Source organism: Lepisosteus platostomus, chromosome 1 (genome assembly GCF_059453375.1).
Source record: "Lepisosteus platostomus isolate fLepPlt1 chromosome 1, fLepPlt1.hap1, whole genome shotgun sequence".
NCBI classification, from domain to species: Eukaryota; Metazoa; Chordata; class Actinopteri; order Semionotiformes; family Lepisosteidae; genus Lepisosteus; species Lepisosteus platostomus.
In genome coordinates, this window is record NC_142611.1 from 62156924 (window position 1) to 62184893 (window position 27970).

The window sequence follows — 27970 nt, forward strand, 5'->3', positions numbered from 1 at the left end:
ACATAAAAAAAATGGTCAAACTTAAAATGTAACACAAAATTGACTCGTCTCGTTCGTAACTGTAACCACCACGTCGACTCCGTATGCAAATCCTGCTATGATGACGGTTACCATTACACCAATCACGTTCTTCCTGGAGGTGCCTTCCGCCTCGGCGGGCCAATAACTTGTAGCCTGGCTGTTCTCGGCCAATCCGCTGCGGGACTACAAATTCAATTTATCAAAGGAAGACACTTCGCCCCTCCCCTTAATGGGAGTTGCAGCGTTCTTGTCACCGCCCATATCACCCTGGAGGCGTCCCTGTATGGAAGCAGATCCACCTACTCTCTGATGTGTCCCGATATAGTGAAGCCCCGCCTTCGCCCAGATGACACCTCCCACTCGAAGCGGAGCCACGCCCCCAATGGGTGTCCCGCTGGCAGCAGGATCGTGCTCTGACTCCGACTCCCTGTTTCCCCAAGAGCGTGTGCGCTCGGAGTCGGAGCTGGTTGTTAGGGTACGCGGGGGCCGGCTGAGCCGCTGGGAATCTCTGCGGCTGTGTTTACAGAAATGCAAGCCTCGTAGGAGAAGCCGAAGAAGAAACAACCATCGTGTGGATCCGTCCGTGTGTTTTTTGTTTTTTTTCCCCAGTGTGCTGAGCAACTCTCACGACATGGTTATTGCGGAGAATGGAAGCAGACGACGTGACTGTTAGAGAGCAGCTGTTCCACAACCGAGTCCGAGAAATCACCGTGAGTGCTAGCCACCTTTTCATCTTGCTGTTCAAGTACAGAGAAATGGCATGTTTTGGGAATCTGCACAGCCGCAGCGAAGTCCGGTATCCCTGGCGCAGCGCTGAGATGGGCTGAGCGGAGCGCGAGAGTGACGTGGTCTCAGTTTGGGGGCGACGGGCGTCCGGCTGAAACGGGGTCAGCAGGGTGCAGACCGCAGAGGACAACGCTCAGTCCTGTTTTTAAGGTCAGGGTGTCGTTTTGTGAAAAGAGAACGCCCCTGTACGTCACGATCGCGGCTGCGGAGTAAACGCCGCCAGGGGAGACACGGGCTCGGTTCCGACAGCGGTTCTGACAGCAGTCCGAACTGGGAGGGGAGCAGGACGTTCAGAGGCGTCGGTAAACGCGCAGGCCGGCCGGGTGAATCTGTAGGTGACACTCCAGGTCTGTCCCTTCGTCGGACAGAGCAGAGTGAAGACGACTCCGTGTTCTGTCGGCATGCACAGCACGCATTAGGGGTTATTACTGCTGATTACTGCTAAGGTAGCTGTTTGCATGACTGTATGAATAAAGGTGGGGAGCATGAGAGAATGGAGGGACTGAGAGGCATAAAATGTACTGGTCTGATCTGGGCTGTACTGTCCTGTTCTGTACTGAGCTCTTCTAGACCGGGCTGTACTGTGCTGTTTTGTACAGTATTCTTCTGTTCTGTACTGGTCCGTATGGTGCTGTTCTGGACAGGGCTGTACTGCTCTGGTCCATATGTGGCCGAACCAGGCAGGCTGTTTTACTTTACAGCTTGCAGTAGCCCCCTCCCCCACAGCCAATAAAGAGGTCGTGTTCAGCACAGTGCTCTGACAGCCTTGGGGGAGTAGTAAGAGCCCCTGTCTGTAGTGAGTTATGATGGGTTGAGCTGTGTTGCACTGAACTGGTTTGTAGTGTGTTGCACCAGTCTCGCGTGTGTCATTTTGTTCTTGGCTGTGTTGTACTGGTCTGTAGTGTGTTCCACTAATCTGTAGTGGGTTCTGCTGGTCTGGTCTGTAGTGAGTTATACTGGTCTGGTCTGTCGCATGTTCCACTAACCTGTAGTGTGTTATACTGGTCTGGTCTGTGGTGTGTTGTGTGTTATACTGGTCTGGTCTGTGGTGTGTTGTGTGTTATACTGGTCCTGTCTGTGGTGTGTTGTGTGTTATACGGATCTGTAGTGTGTTATACTGGTCTGGTCTGTGGTGTAGTGTGTTATACTGGTTTATAGTATGTTATACTGATCTGGTCTGTGGTGTGTAGTGTGTTATACGGATCAGTTGTGTGTTATACTGGTCTGGTCTGTGGTGTGTTGTGTGTTATACTGTTCTGTACTGTGTTATATGGATCTGGTCTGTGGTGTGTAGTGTGTTATACAGATCTGTACTATGTTATACTGATCTGGTCTGTGGTGTGTAGTGTGTTATACGGATCTGTAGTGTGTTATACTGATCTGGTCTGTGGTGTGTAGTGTGTTATACGGATCTGTAGTGTGTTATACTGATCTGGTCTGTGGTGTGTTGTGTGTTATACTGGTCTGGATTGTAGTGTGTTGTGTGTATACGGATCTGTAGTGTGTTATACTGGTCTGTAGTGTGTTATACTGATCCAGTCTGTGGTGTGTTGTGTGTTATACTGATCTGGTCTGTAGTGTGTTATACGGGTCTGTAGTGTGTTATACTGGTCTGGTCTGTGGTGTGTTGTGTGTTATACTGGTCTGGTCTGTGGTGTGTTGTGTGTTATACTGGTCTGTAGTGTTTTATACTGGTGTGGTCTGTAGTGTGTTATACTGGTGTGGTCTGTGGTGTGTTATACCGGTCTGGACTGTGCTGACAGTGCAGTGGCAGTGAGTGACGTGGAGATGCTCAGTTGTCTGTGGACTTCAGCACAGCACTACTGTACAAGGCAGCACTGAGCTCAGACCTTTGGACCCGCCGCACACTAGTATTTCACTCTTTCTCACCCCCTCACTATCTCGGACAAATTCAGTCCAATTCTCTTTCCTGACTATTACCAAAGCAATTTTGCAATCGCGTGTGACACTTAAATGGACATGAATGCAGCCTGGTGTAGTAACCATGTGTAACACAGTCTCTCTTCCTGCCCGTCTCTTCCTTCCTCTTCCAATGAAATTTGAATTCAAAACCAAAGGGCTTTATTGACATGGCTTATTAATTACAATAAGTCTTAACCACCAAAAAATATTATTTATTTCAGAGACTTAGTCTCTGTTCCTCATGCTGTGACAGGAGATCTCATCCTGGGCTGCAGCTCAGTTGAGTTTCCTCCCCCAGTAGGATTAGAAACAGTTCTGATTCTGCCAGGAGCAGGAATTCTGAGATTAGATTTGTTATTTAGAGAAGAATGTTTCTCTAATCCCAGAGTATTCCTCACAGTGCAGCAGAAAGTTAATCTCTATCTCTATTTCTCACTGCTGGCAGTGGGAGCACAGCCTGTCCTCTCTGGACAGCCAGGTCTATCTGTATCCAGTTTCTATGTCCAGGCTGTGGCCAGTGAGCCTGTCCTCTCTGTGCAGCCAGGTCTGTCTGTGTCCAGTTTCTACAATATGTCCAGGCTGTGAGCACTGAGCCTCTCCTCTCTGGACAGCCAGGTCTGTCTGTGTCCAGTTTCTATGTCCAGGCTTTGGGCACTGAGCCTGTCCTCTCTGGACAGCCAGGTCTGTCTGTGTCCAGTTTCTATGTCCAGGCTGTGGGCACTGAGCCTGTCCTCTCTGGATAGCCATTGTCTCTCCATGTCCAGGCTGTGGTCATTGAGGCTGTGCTGTGTGGACACCTAGGTCTGTCTGTGTCTGTACTGTGGTTGACTCTGACTCGTGTTGTTTGGCTGAGCTGTCCTGGTGCTGGTTGGTGTCAGTGAGCTTCAGGACCAGCTGGGGAATCTTCTTTGTCCTCAGGTCTTGGCTCATCTGGGCTTTAAATCTACAAATGCTATTCCTGGACTTTCCCCAAGCACGAACTGCACTCTATGTGGTCTTGTGAAAATATTGAAACGCTGGATAGCCTATAATGGGGAAATTAGCCCATTACTGGTAAATGCCTATCAGCACAGGTAGGAGTTTGGGTCACTGCTTTTTAGTTGTAACTAATATTTTCTTGCTCTCTTCTGTCTATTTCTTAGCAGTGGGTACTGGCCTAATTCAGCCCTGCACACATTATTCTGTGTTTTTCTCTGCACACGGATAATGTTTTCACAGCTTCTATAGCATGACTGGAATTTGGACGGACAGTTTTTGTCAGTTTGGAATTTTTTCCCAGGAGCGGTTCTGGGTTTATGGACTGGTTCAGTGAGTTTTCTGTTTGTGTGCACCTGCCTCCCCCTCTCTCCATCGCCCTCTCTGTGTGAACCAGATACCGCGGTGGGGCGCAGAGCCTGCTCCTCTCTGGGCTTGTCGGTCTTCCTGGGTGCAGGGTGCCAGGAGGGCAGGGTGCTGTGTATTCATAAAGACGATAATTAAAACACAGCCTCCGTCTTCTCTGGGCACAGGAGGGAGACCAATACTGTAATTGGACACAGTGAACAGTTTGCTGGTGGCCCAGCCTCCGAGAGGTTATTTTAATGTGTGTTGGAATATTTGCATATGCAGATGATTTCCTGTTGCACCTGGACGGCTCACGTGGCTGTGCTCGGTGCTATTAATGATAATCTCCTTCATTTTACGTGACACCTTTCAAGGTACGTCAAGGCGTGGTTTAAAAAAGCCCGACATCAGGACGATCTGAGATCGGGGTGGTTCTGGGAGAGACACAGTAAAAGATGTTAATATGTTGTGTGTGATCTGCTGGGCTGGTTGTTCTTGATGCTGTTACTCTAGGCCTTACTTCTGCTGTCCTGTAGTGGACAGTACTGTGCCTGCTCTTTAATCTGCTGTCCTGTAGTGGACGGTACTGTGCCTGCTCTTCAATCTGCTGTCCTGTAGTGGACAGTACTGTGCCTGCTCTTTAATCTGCTGTCCTGTAGTGGACGGTACTGTCCTGTAGTGGACAGCAGATTAAAGAGTGGCTGCTTCCTGCACTGGTGTGGTGTAGGCCCCTGTGGTCAGTGGCCTCTCTCCTCCTGCTGTTGACCTGGATTAGGACGCAGGGTTGGGACAAGCAGTCCAGCCAGGACAGAGGACCCTTTGTTGACTCAGTTAATACCCCAGGCAGTACTCTGGGCTCTAATCCTCTTCTGCTCCTCTCAGACCTCACTGGGCCCTCTGCCAGACGCAGACTCATGCCGCTAAGACATTGTTGTACAGGACGCTCACGGTTTCTCTGCGTGGCTCTGTTTGTGCCAGCTCAGTCAGTGTGCCATCTTGCCCGGGGGCAGTTCTGTGTGCTGGGCTGCTCACACTCGCTCTATCAGTGTGCCATCTTGCCCGGGGGCAGTTCTGTGTGCTGGGCTGCTCACACTCGCTCTATCAGTGTGCCGTCTTGTCCGGGGGCAGTTCTGTGTGCTGGGCTGCTCACACTCGCTCTATCAGTGTGCCATCTTGCCCGGGGGCAGTTCTGTGTGCTGGGCTGCTCACACTCGCTCTATCAGTGTGCCGTCTTGTCCGGGGGCAGTTCTGTGTGCTGGGCTGCTCACACTCGCTCTATCAGTGTGCCATCTTGCCCGGGGGCAGTTCTGTGTGCTGGGCTGCTCACACTCGCTCTATCAGTGTGCCGTCTTGTCCGGGGGCAGTTCTGTGTGCTGGGCTGCTCACACTCGCTCTATCAGTGTGCCATCTTGTCCGGGGGCAGTTCTGTGTGCTGGGCTGCTCACACTCGCTCTATCAGTGTGCCGTCTTGTCCGGGGGCAGTTCTGTGTGCTGGGCTGCTCACACTCGCTCTATCAGTGTGCCGTCTTGTCCGGGGGCAGTTCTGTGTGCTGGGCTGCTCACACTCGCTCTATCAGTGTGCCGTCTTGTCCGGGGGCAGTTCTGTGTGCTGGGCTGCTCACACTCGCTCTGTCCGTGCCAGCTCAGTTAGCGTGCCAGCTTGCCCAGGGGCAGGTCTGTATGGATGCAGCATGCACAAGGCTCTCTATGCCACGCAGTGTGGACAGGAAAAGGCCAGTGATGACTGTTCTGCAGCCCCTGACTCTTGCCTCTGTAGAAGTCTGCTTGGAAAAGCAGGAAAATATGCGGAAAGCCTGTGGAGAGAGCCAGTTCCTCCTTCCTGGAATACTGTTAGCCAGTGGTCTCTGCTGCTTCCTTAACAGAGACTCGCCTTTCCGTAAGCGACATCAACCAAAGTCCACCTGGGATTTTTAACACAAGGTTTTGTTCAGTTGCTTTGGTTTTAGTAGCACAGAGGTTAGCGCAGATGGCCCACAGGACTTGGGTTTCCGGCTTTGGTTCTGCACTGCAATGCTTTCTGTGTGCATTTCTGTCTCCAGCTCACTCTGCAAAGGCAGTTCGTCCTGAAGGTTTTTTTATTGAAATTTCAATGACTCCTTGATCACCAGGGATCTCGAAATGATTGAAGCAGTCTCTTCTCTGGTGACCTTCCAGACTGCAAGACTGCAGTTTCCCTGCTCTGGCTATTGATCTATTGATCTATTGATCTATTGATCTATTGATCTATTGATCTATTGACCTGCAAGATGGCATGTTCAGATCCACCCCCCGACTAGAGGGTTCAACTCACAATAGGGAATGTTTGTCAGATCCCAGAGTATTTGTCACAGTGCAGCAGAAAGTGTATCTTAGTCTCTGCTTCTCCCTGCTGGCAGTGGGAGCACAGCCTGTCCTCTCTGGACAGCCAGGTCAGTCTGTGTCCAGTTTCTATGTCCAGGCTGTGGTCACTGAGCCTGTCCTCTCTGTGCAGCCAGGTCTGTCTGTGTCCAGTTTCTATGTCCAGGCTGTGGTCACTGATCCTGTCCTCTCTGGGCAGCCAGGCCTGTCTGTGTCCAGTGTCTATGTCCAGGCTGTGGTCACTGAGCCTGTCCTCTCTGGACAGCCAGGTCTGTCTGTGTCCAGTTTCTATGTCTAGGCTGTGGTCACTGAGCCTGTCCTCTCTGGGTAGCCAGGCCTGTCTGTGTCTCTCCTGTGCTCCCAGCTGGTTGGACCTAGGCAGGCTGTTCCCAGGCCAGGCTGTACTGACCCGACTGTCTCTCCCTCTGTCTGCCTGCAGATCTGCGTCCTGCTCTTCTCCAGCCTCTACTTCCTGTCCTACCTGGTCATCACTCGCTTCAAGAAGAGCGCCGACTTCATCACAGGTGGCCACTGCGGGGCTGGGTGTCGGGAGGGTCTCTTTTTGTTTCAAAATGAAATTCAAATATTGCTTACTTGACATGACATGACTAGTTACAATGCAAAAATAAAAAGCAAGATATCATTGTTATTAACTGAGAGGCTCACTGTCTGTTCCAGCCAGGTCTCTCTCTGTCCAGTTTCTATGTCCAGGCTGTGGTCACTGAGTCTGTCCTCTCTGGGCAGCCAGGTCTGTCTGTGTCCAGTTTCTATGTCCAGGCTGTGGTCACTGAGCCTGTCCTCTCTGGGCAGCCAGGTCTGTCTGTGTCCAGTTTCTATGTCCAGGCTGTGGTCGCTGAGCCCGTACTTCATCAGGGTCTGTTTCTCTTTGTGCTGTCTCTCACCCTGGTCAGATACTCAGCTAGTGTGTGTTGTCTGTTTTGAGTCCTGCAGCAGGCCAGTGTCTTGTGTCCCAGTGGGTGAGGTGGTGCAGAGCCTGCATTCCTACTGGCAGGGGAATGTGAAGGCACTGTTGTCTCTGCGCAGACAAGCTCGATGTGCAGTCGCTCGTCTTCTGGGCAGGTTGATGGCACAGTGTCAAAGCCAGTCAGGCGACACTGACAAATGAAGGCTAAAAACATCTGAACCTTAATTCTTATATGAATTCAAGGACATGTTTACCCTCAACCCCAAACAAACATACCTCTCTCGCTGTGCCCCAGAGATTTATAGTGTTTTGCTCTGCTGGGCCAGGCCTGCAGGGACATGTCTGTTCTCACAGTCACATTCACACGGGGAAGTGCTGAGTGAAAACACCTGGGGGCCACAGCACAGCAACACAGCACAGCAACAGTGTGACACAGCACAACACAGCACAGCGACAGTGTGACACAGCACAACGACAGTGTGACACAGCACAGCACAGCACAGCACAGCGACAGTGTGACACAGCACAGCACAGCGACAGTGTGACACAGCACAGCACAGCACAGCGACAGTGTGACACAGCACAACACAGCACAGCGACAGTGTGACACAGCACAACACAGCACAGCGACAGTGTGACACAGCACAGCACAGCGACAGTGTGGCACAGCACAGCACAGCGACAGTGTGACACAGCACAGCACAGCGACAGTGTGACACAGCACAACACAGCACAGCGACAGTGTGACACAGCACAACACAGCACAGCGACAGTGTGACACAGCACAACACAGCACAGCGACAGTGTGACACAGCACAACACAGCACAGCGACAGTGTGACACAGCACAACACAGCACAGCGACAGTGTGACACAGCACAACACAGCACAGCGACAGTGTGACACAGCACAACACAGCACAGCGACAGTGTGACACAGCGCAGCACAGCGACAGTGTGACACAGCGCAGCACAGCGACAGTGTGACACAGCGCAGCACAGCGACAGTGTGACACAGCACAGCAACAGTGTAGCACAGCACAGCAACAGTGTAGCACAGCACAGAGAAGTGTAACACAGCACGTAGACAGTGTAACACAGCACAGCAGAATGACAGTGTAACACAGCCCAGAGACCTTTTATGTGAATAGCAACAGGTGCAATGATATTACTGTGTTGTCAAAGTACTGCTCTGCTAATCTGGGACTATTGACTATTATTTCAAACCATTTAACTCTCCTAGAGAGTTCTCTTCCATAATTCTGGTTGGTGTATACATCCCCTCTCAGGCAAATGCTTTGGATGTACAGCAGCTGTTGCCTGGTCAAATCGCAAAACTGGGAAACAACCATCCCAACTCTCCCATTATTATATTGGGTGATTTTAACCATATTAACTTGACCAAGGAGCCACGAAAATATAAACAGTTGATTACCTGTCCAACTAGAGATGAGAAAGCATTGCATCATTGTTATGGCGCAATAAAAGACATGTGCTGTGCTATAGCTCGAGCACCCCTGGGGAACTGAGACCACGCGATGGGACAGCCGCCCCCTGCATACAAACAGAAAGTTAAAACAACAAAACCCAGCAAGAAATCTGTGCGCACTTGGACTACTGCTGCAATTGAGGAGCTCAGAGACTGTTTGGACTGAACAGACTGGGATGTATTTAACAGTGCTTGTGGCAACATCAGTGATCTTACAGACACTGTAACATCATAGGCTGAAGTAGTTCAGGCAGGTAGCTGCATCAGCATGCATAAGCTGCAAAGGAACAAGAAATAGGTTTATTCCATGCTGAAAAGAGAAGAGAGAGAACACAACGTTTCGGGTGAAGAAGGCTCCACAGCTGAAATGTGTTTTCTTTCTTCTCTTTTTCAGCCTGGAATAAACCTATTATTTGTTCCCCTGTAACATTATATATTAGATTCTTTGAAGAGGTTTGTATTCCCACAGACATTATTGCTCAATACAACAATGCAAAACCATGGTTCACAAAGTCCTTCGAAAAGCACAGCAAGCAGCTCACAAAAGTGGTGACAGGGACCACTGCAAACAGGCCAGGAGCCAGCTCGATTCTGCAATAAGATCTGCTAAAAGGAATTACAAGCACAAACTGGAACAACAATTTGTTAACAAAGACTGTCTGTCTGTCTGGAAAGGTCTCCAAAGTGTTACCAATTACAAAAGGATATCCCCTCAGATTGATCAGTTTCTACCAGATAACACATTTTACAGTAGATCTGAAACACAAAGTCTCTCCAACGATTGTGTCCATGGCCGTCTCACGGCTCATCCAGATATTTCACGTCCTCGAGAGGAGCTATTGTCCCCCACTGAACTGCAGTGCCACACCCACTCACACTCGGTCTCTCAGGAAGACTTGACACCATTCACAAGTCTTGAGAAGGGCCTTTTAATCAAAGAACAGGATGTGTTTTGAAGGCTATTCATAAAGCAAAACGGGAAAAGGGCAGCAGGACCTGACTGTGTATCTCCAGCCACACTAAAACACTGTGCTGGCCAACTTGCTCCCATCTTTACAGATCTTTTCAGTCAATCATTGTCCCTGTGCACAGTGCCAGACTGCTTCAAATCTTCTGTCATTGTTCCTGTTCCAACAAAGGACAAGATAGCCTGCCTTAATGACTATAGACCCGTCGCACTAACGTCGGTGATAATGAAAACATTTGAACGTCTGATTCTCAACTACCTGAAGACTTACTGCTCCCCACCTTGATCCCCTGCAGTTTGCATACAAGGCCAGTAGGTCAGTGGACGACGCTGTGGATAAAGGCCTGCACTTTGTCCTGCAACATCTGGACCTTAGAGGCATGTACGCTAGAATCCTGTTTGTGGCTTTCAGCTCAGCATTTAACACAATTCCTGATTTACTACTGAGCAACCTGTCAGATATGAATGTTAATCAGTCCATTTGCAAAATGGATTCTTAGTTTCCGGACTCATCAGAAGCAGTATGTTCGAGTGGGCCCCGATCTTTCAGCCTGCCGAGCTGTCAGCACAGGCGCACCCCAAGGTTGTGTGCTCTCTCCTCTGCTCCATTCCTTGTACACCAATGACTGCACTCCTGCTGACTCCTCGGTTAGATGACTCAAGTTTGCAGACGATCCCACTCTTACAGGCCTTATCACAAAGCATCCCCCGGCACCCTCCCCCCTGGTAATCAAGGACACTGCTGTCAGTGTGGTGGAATCAGGCACATTCCTGGACACCCTCATCTCAAACACTCTCCGCTGGGGTGACAACATCGCTTCCATTATAAAGAGAGCACAGCAGCGCATGTACTTTTTTTGAGACACCTCAAGAAGCCTGGCGTTGCACAACCTATTCTCACACAGTTCTACAGAGACATTATTGAGAGTGTGATTACTGCTCCTCTCATCGCCTGGTTTGGCTCCGCTACTGTGCACAGTCCGAAAACCGATTGCAGCGCGTTATCAGGTGTGCTGAGAAAGTGACTGGCTGCAACCTTCCATCCCTCGCCGTGTTGTACAAATCTACAGCGCTGAATCGGGCCACCAAGATTGCTGCAGATCCCTCCCACCCTGGTCATCGTTTATTTCAAAAGCTTCCCTCCGGAAATCAAAACCAACAGATACCTGGACAGTTTCACAACACAGCAGAATGACAGTGTTTCACAACACAGCAGAATGGCAGTGTTTCATAACACAGCACAGCGCCAGTGTAGCACAGCGCGGTGACAGTGTAACACAACACAGCAGATCAACAGTGCAGCACAGCAGAACAACAGGATAGCACAGCGCAGCGACAGTGTCACACATCGCACATTATTTTTGTAACACTGGACTGTGTGCAGCGCAGAGGCCAGAGGAGTCGGAGTCCGGGACACTATGTATTAGTGCAGGTATTATTATCACACAGGGGCATTCCTGGCGCTGGCGGTTATGGAAGCGCGGCGCTGGTATTTTGGGACGGAGTGTGGAAACAGCCCTGTCTCTGTCTGACGCACGCGGGTGTTGACGGCTGCAGGCAGTCGGCTCAGCCCCCTGTTTCTGAAGCAAGGCACTGCCAGCATCGCAATCTCCGTCCCAGGAGGAAGGAGTGCGGAGCGGGTGCTGTCCAGAAGGACTGCGCCGCTGACGGGGAGCCGTTTTCCCGGCTCCTCCGCCATCCCGAGCTCCCGCGCCGCAGCGGGCGTGCGGCTGTTTCTAATCCTCTCGGACTTTGGAAACCAGCTCAGTGTAGCTTATCATTTCCTATTGTTTTTCCGATGCAGCTTGCCTGTCAGGAAGAGCTGGGCTTCCTGCACCGCCGTGGAAACCGTAGAGCACAACCTTTCACCCCTTTCCTCCCTCGCTCCTCTTCCTCCCTCCCCCTGAGTGAAACACACTGGAACAGCCCACCTTTAACAACAGGGTCTGCCTTTGTCCAGGCTGTGGTCACTGAGCCTGTCCTCTCTGGACAGCCAGGTCTGTCTGTGTCCAGTTTCTATGTCCAGGCTGTGGTCACTGAGCCTGTCCTCTCTGGACAGCCAGGTCTGTCTGTGTCCAGTTTCTATGTCCAGGCTGTGGTCACTGAGCCTGTCCTCTCTGGGCAGCCAGGTCTGTCTGTGTCCAGTTTCTATGTCCAGGCTGTGGTCACTGAGCCTGTCCTCTCTGGACAGCCAGGTCTCTCTGTGTCCAGTTTCTATGGCCAGGCTGTGGGCACAGAGCCTGTACTCTGTCAGGGTCAGTTTCTCCTTGCTCTCTCCCTGGTCACTGTGTACTGCCTGTCTAGGACCTGCTTGTTTCTCTCCTTCACTCTTTGTCCATCTCCCTTCCTGCGGGTGACGCTGTTGCACAGGTGCACTGACGTTGTGTTGTTGCTGCTGTATTTTTCTGTTGTTTTGTTCTAGATTCTGATGTTCTGTGAGTCATAGAAAAACACAAAGTGGACCTGATGGTGGTCCAGCCATCAATCAATCTAGAATCAGCTTCAGTAAACTACTGTAGCAACCAGGCTGACCCCATGGGTAACCTTTCGTTAAAGCCCTAGCCTTTACTCACCATGTAAACGTTCTGTTCTCCTCTGCTTGTTTCAGATGACAGTGAGGATGCCACCGTCAACACAATTGCGTAAGTCCTGTTGTCACTGAGCCCAGAGACTGGGTGAACAAGAGCTGAAGTTGCATGCGTGTGCTGTGTCTGTGTGTGTTGAGCTCTGAGCCCAGAGACTCTGTGAACGAGAAGTGAAGTTACACACGTATGCTGTGACTCTGTGAACGAGAAGTAACATTACATGTGTGTGCTGTGTCAGGTGTGACTCTGTGAATGAGAAGTGAAGTTACACGCGTGTGCTGTGGTGACAGCTTGCATAGGCAGGCTCTTACAGCATGTACAGGCCTGTCATTTAGGGTGTCTTGCTAGAGCATAGTTTACATGCAGCTGAGACTGACCTTTGTCTTTTCACTCTTTCCTCACGCTCCTCTCTCCCCTCTCTCCCCCTGTCTGCTCTGCTCTCTCCCAGGCTGTGGCTGTGCACCTTCACCCTGGCAGTCTCCGTGTGTGCTGTACTCCTCCTCCCACTCTCCATCCTGTCCAATGAGATTCTGCTGTCCTTCCCACACAGCTACTACATGCAGTGGCTCAACGGCTCTCTCATCCACGGTGAGCAGATTACTGCATGACACGCCACCCACACACATTCTACACATGTATACCAGGCACTAAATACGCGCTTTCTAAACACATAACACACAAACTACATGCCATCTACACACACATGCATATCTTCAGGGAACACCACACGCCAAGCACACGCCTTCTCCTCACCGCATGCCAAGCACACGCCTTCTCCTCACCGCATGCCAAGCACACGCCTTCTCCACTCTTGGGAGCAGCAGCAATTCCACCTTGTAGATGGATTTCGTCACCTGTCGGGAGCTAGTTGAGGCTGGGACTGGGACTGGAGACTTTGCAGGTAAATCAGGTCTGTGCTGTAAGTGGTGCTACTGGACCAGTAGGAGGTGCACTTCCCTCTGGACCAGAATTTCCAAACCAGCAACCAGTGTGGTGATGGGGGACTCTGTGCTGTAGGAGGCGCTGTCCTTCAGATGACACATTAACCTGAGGTCCTGACTCCCTGCTCTCTGAAGATCCCAGGACCCTGCTTGCCAGAGCGAATCCGTTAAGGTTTTACATGTTTATTTGCATAGGCAGGCAAACAAAACATCCAGACATCCAAATGTACTTTTCTGCAGAGGGGATCTCTGCACTAAGGATCCACACGAGGATTAAAACTCTTATAGTTACTAAGAAGTGAGCCATAAACAGAGGGCTTTGAGCTACTATCGTTGAGCTGGGATCTGGCTGCAGAAATATCAGCCCACAGACAGGGGGCGCTGAGCCCTGTTACTAAGATGGGATCTGGCTACGGATAAGTTAGCCCATACATAGGGTCACTTGTTCCCTTCTCCCACAATCCATTGTCTGAAGTGTTTAAGTATTAAATGCTCTTCCCTGTAACTTCCACTTGTGACCACTGTTCATGTTTCACTGTTGATTCACATGACACTCTGATTGACTTTGTCAGTGACTTTGAGAATTTTGAATACTTTGAGGGGACCTGATACTTGTCTTCTCTGTCTGAGATTAAAAAGGTTCAGTTCCTTCAGCCTGTCAGTGCAGGACACTCCCTTCAGACTAAAGAGACTCAGTTCCTTCAGTGTGGGGCTCCTTTCAGACTAAAGAGACTTAGTTCCTCCAGCCTGTCAGAGGGGGGACTCCCTTCAGACTACAGAGTCTCAGTTCCTTCAGCCTGTCAGTGTAGGACACTCCCTTAAGCTCCAGGGTGTAATTGGTGGTTCTTCTCTGGACTGATCCCAGAGCTGAAATATCTTTTTTGTAATACAGTGACCCAATTGCACACAGTAGTCTAAATTAAATCTTTTATGGCGCTGTACAATTTTAACATAACATCTCTGGATTCAACTTCTACACCTTTGACTATATTTCCTGACATTCTGATCATCTTTTTATTGTTTCTTCAGAGTTTCTAAGATGTATGTCAAGTCAATCCTAAACCTTTGTGAAAGGTAGCTTCTTCAAGATCAGTGATTTCCATCTTAAATCTCTAGTTTGTTTTTGTTACCAACATACAATAAAATGCACTTGCCTACATCTACATTTAGCATCAATCTCCAGCTGTTTTCCTAGTCCTTAGTTTCTTTACTGTGGGGGAGTCAATACATTCCCATCACTAGGGCAGAGCTTTAAACTTTCATCTGACTGATGTTTGCTCTCTATTAATCCCAGGGCTGTGGAACCTAGTCTACCTCTTCTCCAACCTCTCCCTGATTTTCCTCATGCCCTTCGCCTACTTCTTCACCGAGTCCGAGGGCTTTGTCGGCTCCAAGAAGGTACCGCTGTCTTCCTCGCCTGTCTCGTGCGCTGTGCTCTCTCCGCCGCCCCCTACTGGGCCACACATGAGTTGTAACCCGAGTGTTTGCAGTGTTGATGATCAAGTGTTGTGCTTTTGTAGGTTTCTGAGTAACATGTAACTAGTATGTCTGAGCCAGTGTATGATAATCATGATGTTGGTGTGTGAGTAGCATGTAGATGGAGTGTTGTTGCTGCGTGTTGGACACCTGACGAGTACATTTCGGCACCCCTGTGTGCAGCAGCCGTGTTGTGGAAAGCAGCAGGTGTCTTGAGTGCTACGTCTGTAATTGACATGTTTTTGGCATGACAGGGCGTGATGGCGCGTGTGTACGAGACGGCGGTGGTGCTCCTGCTCCTCACTCTGCTGGTCCTGGGGATCCTCTGGGTGGCGTCGGCACTCATCGATCACGATAGCGCGGCCCGCGACAGTCTATACGGTGAGCTGTGGCCCCGTGGCCCTGCCCTCAGTCTCTGCCTGCACCTCTGTTCCTCTGGCCTGATGACCTGCCTGTCTCTCTCTCAGACCTGTGGGAGTGCTACCTGCCCTACCTGTACTCCTGCATCTCTCTGCTCGGGGTCCTGCTGCTGCTGTGTAAGTACCTCCTCCAGCACTGTGTGTCTGTGCCATCACGCATCCTGCAGGCTGTGTGTGTCGGGGTGCACAGTGTAGGGGCTGTGCTGGGAGTGTCTGAGCCCTGTGTCTCTGTGTCCCTGCAGTGTGCACAGTGTAGGGGCTGTGCTGGGGGTGTCTTAACCCTGTGTCTCTGTGTCCCTGCAGTGTGCACAGTGTAGGGGCTGTGCTGGGAGTGTCTGAGCCCTGTGTCTCTGTGTCCCTGCAATGAGCACAGTGTAGGGGCTGTGCTGGGAGTGTCTGAGCCCTGTGTCTCTGTGTCCCTGCAGTGAGCACAGTGTAGGGGCTGTGCTGGGAGTGTCTGAACCCTGTGTCTCTGTGTCCCTGCAGTGTGCACAGTGTAGGGGCTGTGCTGGGAGTGTCTGAGCCCTGTGTCTCTGTGTCCCTGCAGTGAGCACAGTGTAGGGGCTGTGCTGGGAGTGTCTGAGCCCTGTGTCTCTGTGTCCCTGCAGTGTGCACAGTGTAGGGGCTGTGCTGGGGGTGTCTTAACCCTGTGTCTCTGTGTCCCTGCAGTGTGCACAGTGTAGGGGCTGTGCTGGGAGTGTCTGAACCCTGTGTCTCTGTGTCCCTGCAGTGTGCACAGTGTAGGGGCTGTGCTGGGAGTGTCTGAGCCCTGTGTCTCTGTGTCCCTGCAGTGTGCACAGTGTAGGGGCTGTGCTGGGGGTGTCTTAACCCTGTGTCTCTGTGTCCCTGCAGTGTGCACGCCCTTCGGACTCTCGCGCATGTTCAGTGTGACAGGGAGCCTGCTGGTGAAGCCCCGGGTGAGTCCGTCCACAAGTCCCCGTCTCTCTGTCCTTGATTTCTGGACTTTCTTTGTACTTAACTTCCTTCTCTCCCCTTTTTCCCCCTCTCCCTCCCTCTCTCTTCCTGCTCTGCCCAGCTCCTGGAGGATGTGGAGGACACCATGAGCTGTGCTGTGTTTGAAGAGGCGTCTCTGTCCCTGAAACTGACCCGTGAGTCCAGGGAAGGGGATGTGGGGGTGACAGGCGGACACAGTCTGAGTTATGTTGTTGCCTCTATCAGTGTGTGGTGCTCACATCATCTGCTGTCACTTTATCTCTCCGTCTCTCAGGCAAAACCTCCTGCTGGATCAGCCTGAACATCGAGGTTCTGAAGGAGGAGTTCCTCACCATCCAGGCCAAACGCATCGCACTGGGTAAGGGATGAACAGACATAGCTAGTCAATGGCCGATCTCCTGACTGACAGGCATTTGTAAACAGAGCAGATGATACTCAAGTAAATTGTCTCGTCCTCTCTTACCCCCAGAGATGCGGAGGCGAGCGTCTCCATGGCAGCGGAACCTGGGCTACCCCCTGGCCATGCTGCTGCTGCTCGCTCTGACGGTGAGTCAGAGGCCCTTGTGCACACTGTCCTGCTGGCGTCACAGGGTAGATCAGCCTAGCACTGTCCGCACAGGGTGTCAGACCCCCCATGGCCCAGTGGGTTTGGGGTTCAGACCCCCTCACGGTCTAGTCTGTTTTTTCAGGGGCTGCATGCTGATCATGTATGTCTGTGTTTCAGGGGGCAGTGTACTGATCATGTGTGTCTGTGTTTCAGGGGACTGTGTGTTGATCGTGTGTGTCTGTGTTTCAGGGGGCCTGTGTCCTGATTGTGTGCTGTGTTTCAGGGGCCTGTGTCCTGATTGTGTACTGTGTTTCAGGGACCTTTGTCCTGATTGTGTGCTGTGTTTCAGGGGCCTGTGTCCTGATTGTGTGCTGTGTTTCAGGGGGCCTATATCCTGATTGTGTGCTGTGTTTCAGGGGGCCTGTGTCCTGATTGTGTACTGTGTTTCAGGGACCTTTGTCCTGATTGTGTACTGTGTTTCAGGGGCCTGTGTCCTGATTGTGTGCTGTGTTACAGGGGGCCTGTGTCCTGATTGTGTGCTGTGTTTCAGGGGGCCTATATCCTGATTGTGTGCTGTGTTTCAGGGGGCCTGTGTCCTGATTGTGTACTGTGTTTCAGGGACCTTTGTCCTGATTGTGTACTGTGTTTCAGGGGCCTGTGTCCTGATTGTGTGCTGTGTTACAGGGGGCCTGTGTCCTGATTGTGTGCTTCCATGTGCTGGAGCTGCTGTTCGATGAGACGGCCATGCCCCGGGGGATGGAGGTGAGACACACTGACCGCAGGTGGACAGGGTCAACACTGGTGCCAGCCATACTAACGAGTCTCTCTCTCTCAGGACCCTCGGCTCGGTGCCGCCTCCTTCTCCATGTTCGGCTCGTTTGGAGCGACAGTGCAGGTCGTCCTCATCCTGTATCCTTCACTGACTCCCTATCCACACAGGTCTCTCCCTCCTGACTGCGTGTGTGTGTCTCTGCTGGTGTCTCGCTCTGTGTGTATGTGTGTGTGTGTCTCTGTGGTTGTCTCGCTGTGTGTGTGTCTCTGCGGGTGTCTCGCTGTGTGTGTGTGTCTCTGCGGGTGTCTCGCTGTGTGTGTGTGTCTCTGTGGGTGTCTCGCTGTGTGTGTGTGTCTCTGCGGATGTCTCGCTGTGTGTGTCTCTCTGTGGGTGTCTCGCTGTGTGTGTGTTTCTGTGGGTGTCTCACTGTGTGTGTGTCTCTGCGGATGTCTCGCTGTGTGTGTGTGTTTGTCTCTGTGGGTGTCTGGCTGTGTAGGTTCCTGTGTTTATCACTGTTTCTCATTGTGTTCAAGTTCTCATTGTCTGTCAGTGTGTTGACCCTTGACCCTGGGGTGCCAGGTACCTAATGGTGTCCTCAGTTGTGGGCTTTTACAGCTCTCCCCTCTTCACTGGGCTGCTGCCCCGCACTCAGGACACAACACTGACACAGGTACGAGATGACAACCCACGTCCAGCCTGAACTGAAATCGTACCAGTATTCAGATAAAGATGATTATTGTTATTTCTATTATTACTTCCTTGTATTGGGACTTTGGTCGTGAGAGCAACATTTGCCCTAATTATACAGTAATAGCAGATAACCACAGAACCTATTATGAAATGAGAGAAACAGTTCAGCAGTCCTGAAACTAAACCATCACAGCTGCCTCTCCTGTAAACGATGGCCAAGGTGTTGGAGTCCAGATTCTTAAGAGGAAATGTTCCACTGGTGGTCTGTTCCTTTTCTTGAAGAAGTAGAACACAGGGTGTCAAACTCCATTCCTCTAGGACTTCATTTCCTGGTTTTTGTTCCAACCTCAGTAGTCAATTTAACAATTAACCTGATTAGACATATCAAGGGTTTTTCTTAAGGTCTTTTACAGTTGATTACACAAGACATTCACTTCATTAAAAGTCCATTTACCTCTAAGTCACTTTAAATTGCCTGCTTAGAAGTGTTATAACTGTATAGTTAATTAAGTAAAAAAACCCACTGTGGAGCTGTGAACAGGTTGGAATGAAAACCCGGTGACACTCCGTGAATGGAGTGGAGCAGTGGGGTGTGACTCAGTGGCACAGTGGGGCTGTAGGATGACCCTCTGTTTTTGTCTTCAGATTATTGGCAACTGTGTCGCTTTGCTGGTCCTAAGCTCTGCACTGCCAGTCTTCTCCAGAACTCTGGGTAAGTTACACTTGTCCCACATAACTCTGTGAAAGTCTCTGTGTTTGTTTGCCTCTTTCTTGAAGTAAATTGGGGTATTAACTTCATCAGTATTTCTGAGTAGCTTGTTCAACACTTCCAAAACTCTGCGTAAAGAGGCGCCTTCTGTTCTCTGTTTTAAATGCATCTCCCCTTAGTTTCCACTTGTTACACACTTGATTCTGAGGACCCAGAAGTCTGCTGTGTTGACTATGTCAGTCTCATTGACAATTTTGGATACTTATATCAGGTCTCCTTGTAGTTTTCTCTGTTCAAGACAAAAAAGGTCCAGTTCCTTCAGCCTGTCAGTGCAGGACACTCCCTTAAGACTAAAGAGACTCAGTTCCTTCAGCCTATCAGTGTAGGACACTTCCTTCAGACTTAAGAGACTCAGTTCCTTCAACCTGTCAGTGTAGGACACTTCCTTCAGACTATAGAGACTTAGGTTCTTCAGCCTGTCAGTGCAGGACACTCCCTTCAGACTAAAGAGACTCAGTTCCTTCAGCCTGTAAGTGTGGGACACTCCCTTTTCTCTGGATTGATTTCAGAGCCGAAATATCTTTTCTATAACGTGGTAACTGAAAATGTTCACAATGTTCTAAATCAGGCCTAAATTTTGCCTTATAAAATTTAACATGACACCCATTGGTTTGAATTCTACACTTTTAACTATCTAAGTGTTTTGTTTGCTTGTTTTACTGCTTCTCCATGGTGTTTAAGAGATTGTTTATTTTTGCTACATTCTGACGTGTGAGTCAGGCTTGCTGGACTGAGTAAACTTGCACAGAGCAGTGGGCTCTCTGTGGACCATCTTCACTAAGAACCTGATTTTGAGATTTCTGCTCAACTAGCATGTATTCTCTGCTTTGGCCACAAGGTGGTAGACTGGGACAGGCTAAGAATCTGAGTGGAGAAGTTGCAGAAACTCGTGTCGACCACCAGGTGGCACCAGAAATCACCTTTTGTGGATTTGCTCTATGTAGAGCCTCTAAAAAATGAAATGTCTGGCCCACCACACACTTTGCCCAGAGCTAAGAACACTGGGAAGTCTGAGTTTCAAGACTGTTTTTCTGCTTTGACATGTCTTATCAGTAAGATGTGTAACAGCTTTCATTTTGTTTTTTCTATGAGCTGGGTGCCTGCAGAGAGTGCTCCTGCTTCCTCACTGCTTTGTGGAGCCAAAATGGATCACCTCTCTCCATCCTAAACTGCCCCTTTTCCCTCTTTCATCTTTGATGTCGGTCACATTGCTGTGCCTCTGATTATTACTCTTCCTCTCCCCTCCTAACTGTTTCTCTCTCTCTCTCTCTCTCTCTCTCTCTCTCTCTCTCTCTCTCTCTCTCTCTCAGGAATAACGCGGTTTGACCTGCTGGGTGACTTCGGCCGCTATAACTGGCTGGGGAACTTCCACATCGTGTTCCTGTACAACATGGCCTTTGCCGGCCTCACCTCTGCCTGCCTCATGAACAAGGTGTCCCGGGCTGTGCGGAACGAGCTGCTCCGTGCCTTCGGTCAGTCTGCTCTGTGTGTGTCTGTGTGTCCCAGGCTGCTCTGTGTGAGGAGACCAGGCTGTGTCTGTGTGTCCTGTGTGCGGAGACCGGACTGTGTGTGTCTGTGTGTGTCCAGTGTGCAGAGACCGGACTGTGTGTGTCTGTGTGTGTCCAGTGTGCGGAGACCGGGCTGTGTGTGTCTGTGTGTGTCCTGTGTGCGGAGACCAGACTGTGTGTGTCTGTGTGTGTCCGGAGTGCAGAGACCGGACTGTGTGTGTCTGTGTGTGTCCAGTGTGCGGAGACCGGACTGTGTGTGTCTGTGTGTGTCCAGTGTGCAGAGACCGGACTGTGTGTGTCTGTGTATCCGGTGTGCGGAGACCGGACTGTGTGTGTCTGGTGTGTGGAGACCGGACTGTGTGTGTCTGGTGTGTGGAGACCGGACTGTGTGTGTCTGTGTGTGTCTGGTGTGTGGAGACCGGACTGTGTGTGTCTGTGTGTATCCGGTGTGTGGAGACCGGACTGTGTGTGTCTGTGTGTCCGGAGTGCAGAGACCGGACTGTGTGTGTCTGTGTGTCCTGTGTGCGGAGACCGGACTGTGTGTGTCTGGTGTGCGGAGACCGGACTGTGTGTGTCTGTGTGTCCGGAGTGCAGAGACCGGACTGTGTGTGTCTGTGTGTGTCCTGTGTGCGGAGACCGGACTGTGTGTGTCTGTGTGTGTCCTGTGTGCGGAGACCGAACTGTGTGTGTCTGGTGTGTGGAGACCGGACTGTGTGTGTCTGGTGTGTGGAGACCGGACTGTGTGTGTCTGTGTGTATCCGGTGTGTGGAGACCGGACTGTGTGTGTCTGTGTGTCCTGTGTGCGGAGACCGGACTGTGTGTGTCTGGTGTGCGGAGACCGGACTGTGTGTGTCTGTGTGTCCGGAGTGCAGAGACCGGACTGTGTGTGTCTGTGTGTGTCCTGTGTGCGGAGACCGGACTGTGTGTGTCTGTGTGTGTCCTGTGTGCGGAGACCGAACTGTGTGTGTCTGTGAGTGTCCGGTGTGCAGAGACCGGACTGTGTGTGTCTGTGTGTGTCCTGTGTGCGGAGACCGGACTGTGTGTGTCTGTGTGTGTCCTGTGTGCGGAGACCGAACTGTGTGTGTCTGTGTGTGTCTGGAGTGCGGAGACCGGACTGTGTGTGTCTGTGTGTGTCCGGTGTGCGGAGACCAGACTGTGTGTGTCTGTGTGTGTCCGGTGTGCGGAGACAGGACTGTGTGTGTCTGTGTGTCCGGTGTGCGGAGACAGGACTGTGTGTGTCTGTGTGTGTCCGGTGTGCGGAGACCGGACTGTGTGTGTCTGTGTGTGTCCGGTGTGCGGAGACCGGACTGTGTGTGTCTGTGTGTGTCCGGTGTGTGGAGACCGGACTGTGTGTGTCTGTGTGTGTCCTGTGTGCGGAGACTGGACTGTGTGTGTCTGTGTGTGTCCGGTGTGCGGAGACCGGACTGTGTGTGTCTGTGTGTCCGGTGTTCGGAGACCGGACTGTGTGTGTCTGTGTGTGTCCGGAGTGCAGAGACCGGACTGTGTGTGTCTGTGTGTGTCCGGTGTGCGGAGACCGGACTGTGTGTGTCTGTGTGTCCGGTGTTCGGAGACCGGACTGTGTGTGTCTGTGTGTGTCCGGTGTGCGGAGACCGGACTGTGTGTGTCTGTGTGTGTCCGGAGTGCAGAGACCGGACTGTGTGTGTCTGTGTGTGTCCGGAGTGCAGAGACTGGACTGTGTGTGTCTGTGTGTGTCCGGTGTGCAGAGACCGGACTGTGTGTGTCTGGTGTGTTCGGTGTGTCCTGTGTGCGGAGACCGGACTGTGTGTGTCTGTTTGTGTCCGGAGTGCAGAGACCGGACTGTGTGTGTCTGTGTGTATCCGGTGTGCGGAGACCGGACTGTGTGTGTCTGTGTGTCCAGAGTTCAGAGACCGGACTGTGTGTGTCTGTGTGTCCAGAGTTCAGAGACCGGACTGTGTGTGTCTGTGTGTCCGGAGTGCAGAGACCGGACTGTGTGTGTCTGTGTGTATCCGGTGTGCGGAGACCGGACTGTGTGTGTCTGTGTGTCCGGAGTGCAGAGACCAGACTGTGTGTGTCTGTGTGTGTCCGGAGTGCAGAGACTGGACTGTGCGTGTCTGTGTGTGTCCGGTGTGCAGAGACCGGACTGTGTGTGTCTGTGTGTGTCCGGTGTGTGGAGACCGGACTGTGCGTGTCTGTCTGTGTCCGGTGTGCAGAGACCGGACTGTGTGTGTCTGTGTGTGTCCGGAGTGCAGAGACTGGACTGTGTGTGTCTGTGTGTGTCCGGTGTGCGGAGACCGGACTGTGTGTGTCTGTGTGTGTCCGGTGTGTGGAGACCGGACTGTGTGTGTCTGTGTGTGTCCGGAGTGCAGAGACCGGACTGTGTGTGTCTGGTGTGTTCGGTGTGTCCTGTGTGCGGAGACCGGACTGTGTGTGTCTGTGTGTGTCAGGTGTGCAGAGACCGGACTGTGTGTGTCTGTGTGTCCAGAGTGCAGAGACTGGACTGTGTGTGTCTGTGTGTGTCAGGTGTGCAGAGACCGGACTGTGTGTGTCTGGTGTGTCCAGTGTGTCTGGTGTGCGGAGACCGGACTGTGTGTGTCTGTGTGTCCAGAGTGCGGAGACCGGACTGTGTGTGTCTGTGTGTCCAGTGTGTCTGGTGTGCGGAGACCGGACTGTGTGTGTCTGTGTGTCCGGTGTGCGGAGACCGAACTGTGTGTGTCTGTGTGTGTCCGGAGTGCAGAGACCGGACTGTGTGTGTCTGTGTGTGTCCGGAGTGCAGAGACCGGACTGTGTGTGTCTGTGTGTGTCCGGAGTGCGGAGACCGGACTGTGTGTGTCTGTGTGTCCAGTGTGTCCGGTGTGCGGAGACCGAACTGTGTGTGTCTGTGTGTCCGGTGTGCGGAGACCGGACTGTGTGTGTCTGTGTGTTCGGTGTGTCCGGTGTGCGGAGACCGGACTGTGTGTGTCGGTGTGTCCGGCATGCGGAGACCGGACTGTGTGTGTCTGGTGTGTCCAGTGTGTCTGGTGTGCGGAGACCGGACTGTGTGTGTCTGTGTGTCCAGAGTGCGGAGACCGGACTGTGTGTGTCTGTGTGTCCAGTGTGTCTGGTGTGCGGAGACCGGACTGTGTGTGTCTGTGTGTCCAGAGTGCGGAGACCGGACTGTGTGTGTCTGTGTGTGTCCGGTGTGCGGAGACCGAACTGTGTGTGTCTGTGTGTGTCCGGAGTGCAGAGACCGGACTGTGTGTGTCTGTGTGTGTCCGGAGTGCAGAGACCGGACTGTGTGTGTCTGTGTGTGTCCGGAGTGCGGAGACCGGACTGTGTGTGTCTGTGTGTCCAGTGTGTCCGGTGTGCGGAGACCGAACTGTGTGTGTCTGTGTGTCCGGTGTGCGGAGACCGGACTGTGTGTGTCTGTGTGTTCGGTGTGTCCGGTGTGCGGAGACCGGACTGTGTGTGTCTGTGTGTCCAGTGTGTCTGGTGTGCGGAGACCGGACTCTGTGTGTCTGTGTGTCCGGCGTGCGGAGACCGGACTGTGTGTGTCTGGTGTGTTCGGTGTGTCCGGTGTGCGGAGACCGGACTGTGTGTGTCTGTGTGTCCAGTGTGTCCGGTGTGCGGAGACCGAACTGTGTGTGTCTGTGTGTCCGGTGTGCGGAGACCGGACTGTGTGTGTCTGTGTGTTCGGTGTGTCCGGTGTGCGGAGACCGGAGTGCGCTGTGGCTGTTTCCCAGAGGGCTGGTCTTTCCTCAGATAGAAACAGCACAATCCTTCAGGAAAGGCCTCTGTGTGTGTGTGGACGGGAGTGATGGGTGGGGAAGCTGTGGTCCCGCTGGGGGGGTCTGTAGCTCCTACTCCCACCTTCCCCTCCAGCCAGTACAAACAACACGGGCAGGACTGCCCTCTCGGTCTCTCCCTGCGGCCCTGTACCCCTGTACCCTTCAGGAGAGAGGGGTGTGCTACCCACACAACAAGTTCTCTGGGGTTCCTCTCGCTGAGGTCAGCCCGGCCCTACTGGGGACCCCCGAGAAAGCAGACCACGATCTCCATCCAGCTGCATCCTGGGGCAGGCAAGCTGTTTGAAGTCACCCCTAAATCAGGATAAAATTGATTACAATCACGTTCATGTTTTGGACTAGAGTGTCTGCAGGGTGTCCAGTCCTGGTCCTGGGGGGGTCAGTGTGTCTGTAGGGTGTCCAGTCCTGGTCCTGGGGGGGTCAGTGTGTCTGTAGGGTGTCCAGTCCTGGTCCTGGGGGGGGTCAGTGTGTCTGCAGGGTGTCCAGTCCTGGTCCTGGGGGGTCAGTGTGTCTGCAGGGTGTCGAATCAACTGGTGACAAGACCCCGAACCTGAAAGCTCCCCCTTGAGTTCACAGTTGGCTGAAGATATTGCCCAACTTGCCAGATGAGCTCCTTGCCTTGCTAGTTGAACCACTCTGTAGCCTCCCCTCTCCATCTCTCCATCTCATCCTGCCTCAGTCGTTCTCCCCTCCTCGTTTCCCTGTATCACTAATTAGCGCGGTAGTATGTGTCATGTGAGCACCGTCTCATTCACTCGTGCTAATTAAACTCTCTGTGGCCCCTCTCCCACCCCCAGGTCTCCACAGGTTCCGGCTTCCTGTGTCACGAGCCAGGGCTGCCTCCTCCCAGCTCGCCTCCACTAGCCTGCTTTCAAATGTCCAGTGACATCATCTCTTCTCACCTGCAACCTCAGATGGTGACACCATCTCTTCTCACCTGGGCCTCAGCCAGTGACGTCATCACTCCTGCGGCCTCGGTGACCTAGTGCAAAAGACCCTCGGAATCTCCTGGGATGTACGCAATTCTAATTCAGAACCTGCCAACGGGACCACAGTCGAGAGAAGGGAAACTGTGTTGCCATGAATCTATAAGCAGGAGGAGCCAGGAGAAAGTGGCAACCAATGGCATTTGAAAGGCTGCCAAGTTTGACCAATCACGTACAAGGAAACTTCTGCCTGGGACCAATCACACCTTGTGAACCTGTGGCCTTCTACCTGAGAAGCTGCTAATTCTGGAAAACGACTTGAATTTTATACTGGGAAAGAGAGGGGCTAAGACGTACCTCACATCTGAACTGTCTCCTGAGTGACCCTACGACTTTGTATTCAGAGGGAGGATGAGATTTGAACCTGCCCCTTCAACTAAAAGAAATGAGTGTGCTAATTAAGTATAAGACCTTTGCCGAGATGAGTGTTGTTGCACATGTACAAGAAATGGGCTTTTAATTCTCCTCCCAGTGATCAGTGTTTCTGATCTGCACCGGAGTGTCGCTGTGAATTTCATTTTATGTTCAGTGTAACATTAACAAGAGGTTATTTTTAGATAGTTATTTTGCCTATTTATTTCTCCTTATTACTTGTCAGATAAACAAGTAATATTTTCTTGTTTCTTTTCTACTAAAAATACGCTTTATATTTTTTTCTCTACCGGGTAAACAAAGCAACAGTCCAGTATCTTAGCAGTGATTTGTGGTTTGTATCTCTACATCTATGTCTTATAGTTTAAGGGGTGGTAAAAACCTTCACCTGTCTCAGTGTGTCCAGGTGAACATACAATCACAGAGTCACTCCTGGCTTCCCTAACACTCATCTGCCCTCTCCTGCTCTCTCTCACTGTGTGAGGAAGAACTTCAATATCAAAATGGACAGATCTTCATGCTGAGCTGCCAGACACAGTCAGTGGGGGTCTTGTGAACTATGACATCATTGCTATGACATCACTTCCTCCTTTCCTGTGCCTCGCCGGAGTCTATTCTTGCTGGGGCAGGAAGTTCACCGCCGCGCACTTCCTGTCCTGCAGTACTCCCCTCCACACCTTCTCCATACAAAACTATTTTTGTTGTTGGAAGTATTTTTTTAACCTTTGTGTGTGTGTGTGTTTTCTTTTTTAATGGTGCTTTCGAATCTTTGCGTCGGAGCCCTTAATTCAGCGGAAAGGAACAGAACAGTGAGGCGGGAGGAGAAAGGAGGGAGAGGACGAAGGAACGGGAATGATATTCGGGGGACATGGGGACTGGACTTGTTTGAGCCCCCTGCTCTCTTTGTGAAGAGAGACGAAGAATCAATCCCTAAAACACTGAGCATGAAATGGGGGATGCTCAAACACCACAGCGTGTGTTGCAGCCTGGGCCCTGCATGTGTGCTGCAGGGCCTGACACAGAAGTTTATTCACAAGACTTGGGTTGATATTTCGGGGGTATAGCAGTGTAGACGGCTGTGGGGATGATGGATGTTTACCCGTTATGCCTTCCGGTATGTAGGGGCAGCACCATCGTGTTGCTGTTTCCATAACATAAGTTTTTTTACGGGACAGGGTTGTTGGCCTTGTGCCCAACCTCCAACATGGAGGTCCTGGCGTCCGACGTGGGACACGAACCCTCTTCCCTGAGATTATGAGTTTCATGCTCTACCAACGGAGCTAGTCGGGCCCCACGTGAAATGTGATCGTGTGAAATGTGAAATGTGAAATGAAATGTGTGAAATGTGGGTTCAAACATTTTTTCAAGCACTGTGCACTCACCTTGAAGACTTATTTGGTTCTCTTTGTCGAGGCCTGGTCTGCTAGTTCCCCTCCCGTCATAGCCGGATATTCAGCTCAGTGTGGCTCACGTTCTGCTCAGTCCAGTGAGAGTAGCAGTTTCAAGCTGGCTGAGAGGCTTCCAAACAGGTGAGTGTGATGGAGTTGATGTGGATCAGATCTAGAGTAATTGGGGCAATTGGAACCTTACTAACCGATTCTGCTGAGTGGCTCTGTACAGGGCGTGGCACCAGCTGGCCGGAGTTTCCCGGGGGGTGGGGACATGGGGCACCTGTTCCTCAGGTGAGCAGGGCTGAGATTACTCCCAGTTCTAGGGGATTCAGTAGCTGCAGGATGCCTGCAGGCTTGCAGTGACATCACTGAGGGACATGCCTCTCCTCCTATCAGCTGTCACTCTCCTGCTGGGCTCCATGGAGCTCACTGTGAGTCAGCAGAGGGATGGCTCTGGCAGGTGGGTGTGTCCAAGGAGCTGTCACTCCCCCTTCCCATGCTGCCCATATGGGACCAAGATCAGGCTGCATAAATGAAAAAACTAACTGAACAGTGTTTGGAAAATAATTTGAACCAGAATATTTATTATTCTCTCTGTCTGTGTGTGTATTTATGTGTTATAAATATATTTTTATATAAGATGAGCTGCAGATGGAGTCTGTTTCCAGATTTGAGTGCGAATGTGAATGTTTAGGTAATGAGTTGTTAGTGTTGATTTGTAAGGCGTTGTATGTGTTGTGTTCATTATGACTTTTGAGTTGTTTTATATGTAACCTGTAAGAAGATAGAGGGTGTGTCCAGGGCTGTCATGCACCTTAGGCATGGTAACATTATTGCCATAGCGCTGCGTGGCACTCCCCTTGGTTACTGTGAGGGGTTATTATGGGATATCTGGATGTTTACATTAATAGGATTACAGTACAAGTGCAATAAATATTAGGGTGGGAGGGACAGAGTGCTGCCTGATGACCCTCTGACCCTGTGACCCTGTGACCTGTTTCTGTCC

At 51.5% G+C, this 27970-nt stretch overlaps 1 protein-coding gene across 1 annotated transcript; it reads left to right on the forward strand.

The window, feature by feature from the left end:
- The first annotated feature begins 298 nt into the window (after window positions 1-298).
- Window positions 299-27963, forward strand: lmbr1l (limb development membrane protein 1-like). The gene is made up of 17 exons (XM_088633375.1): window positions 299-731; window positions 6851-6935; window positions 12399-12432; window positions 12824-12963; window positions 14611-14714; window positions 15047-15173; window positions 15260-15328; window positions 16064-16128; window positions 16248-16320; window positions 16440-16523; window positions 16635-16711; window positions 17397-17474; window positions 17548-17621; window positions 18064-18154; window positions 18820-18886; window positions 20254-20415; window positions 25013-27963. Exons 1-17 carry the CDS (start codon window positions 669-671, stop codon window positions 25099-25101), a joined length of 1482 nt encoding a protein of 493 aa, XP_088489501.1. The 5' UTR covers window positions 299-668; the 3' UTR covers window positions 25102-27963.
- Window positions 27964-27970: the final 7 nt, after the last annotated feature.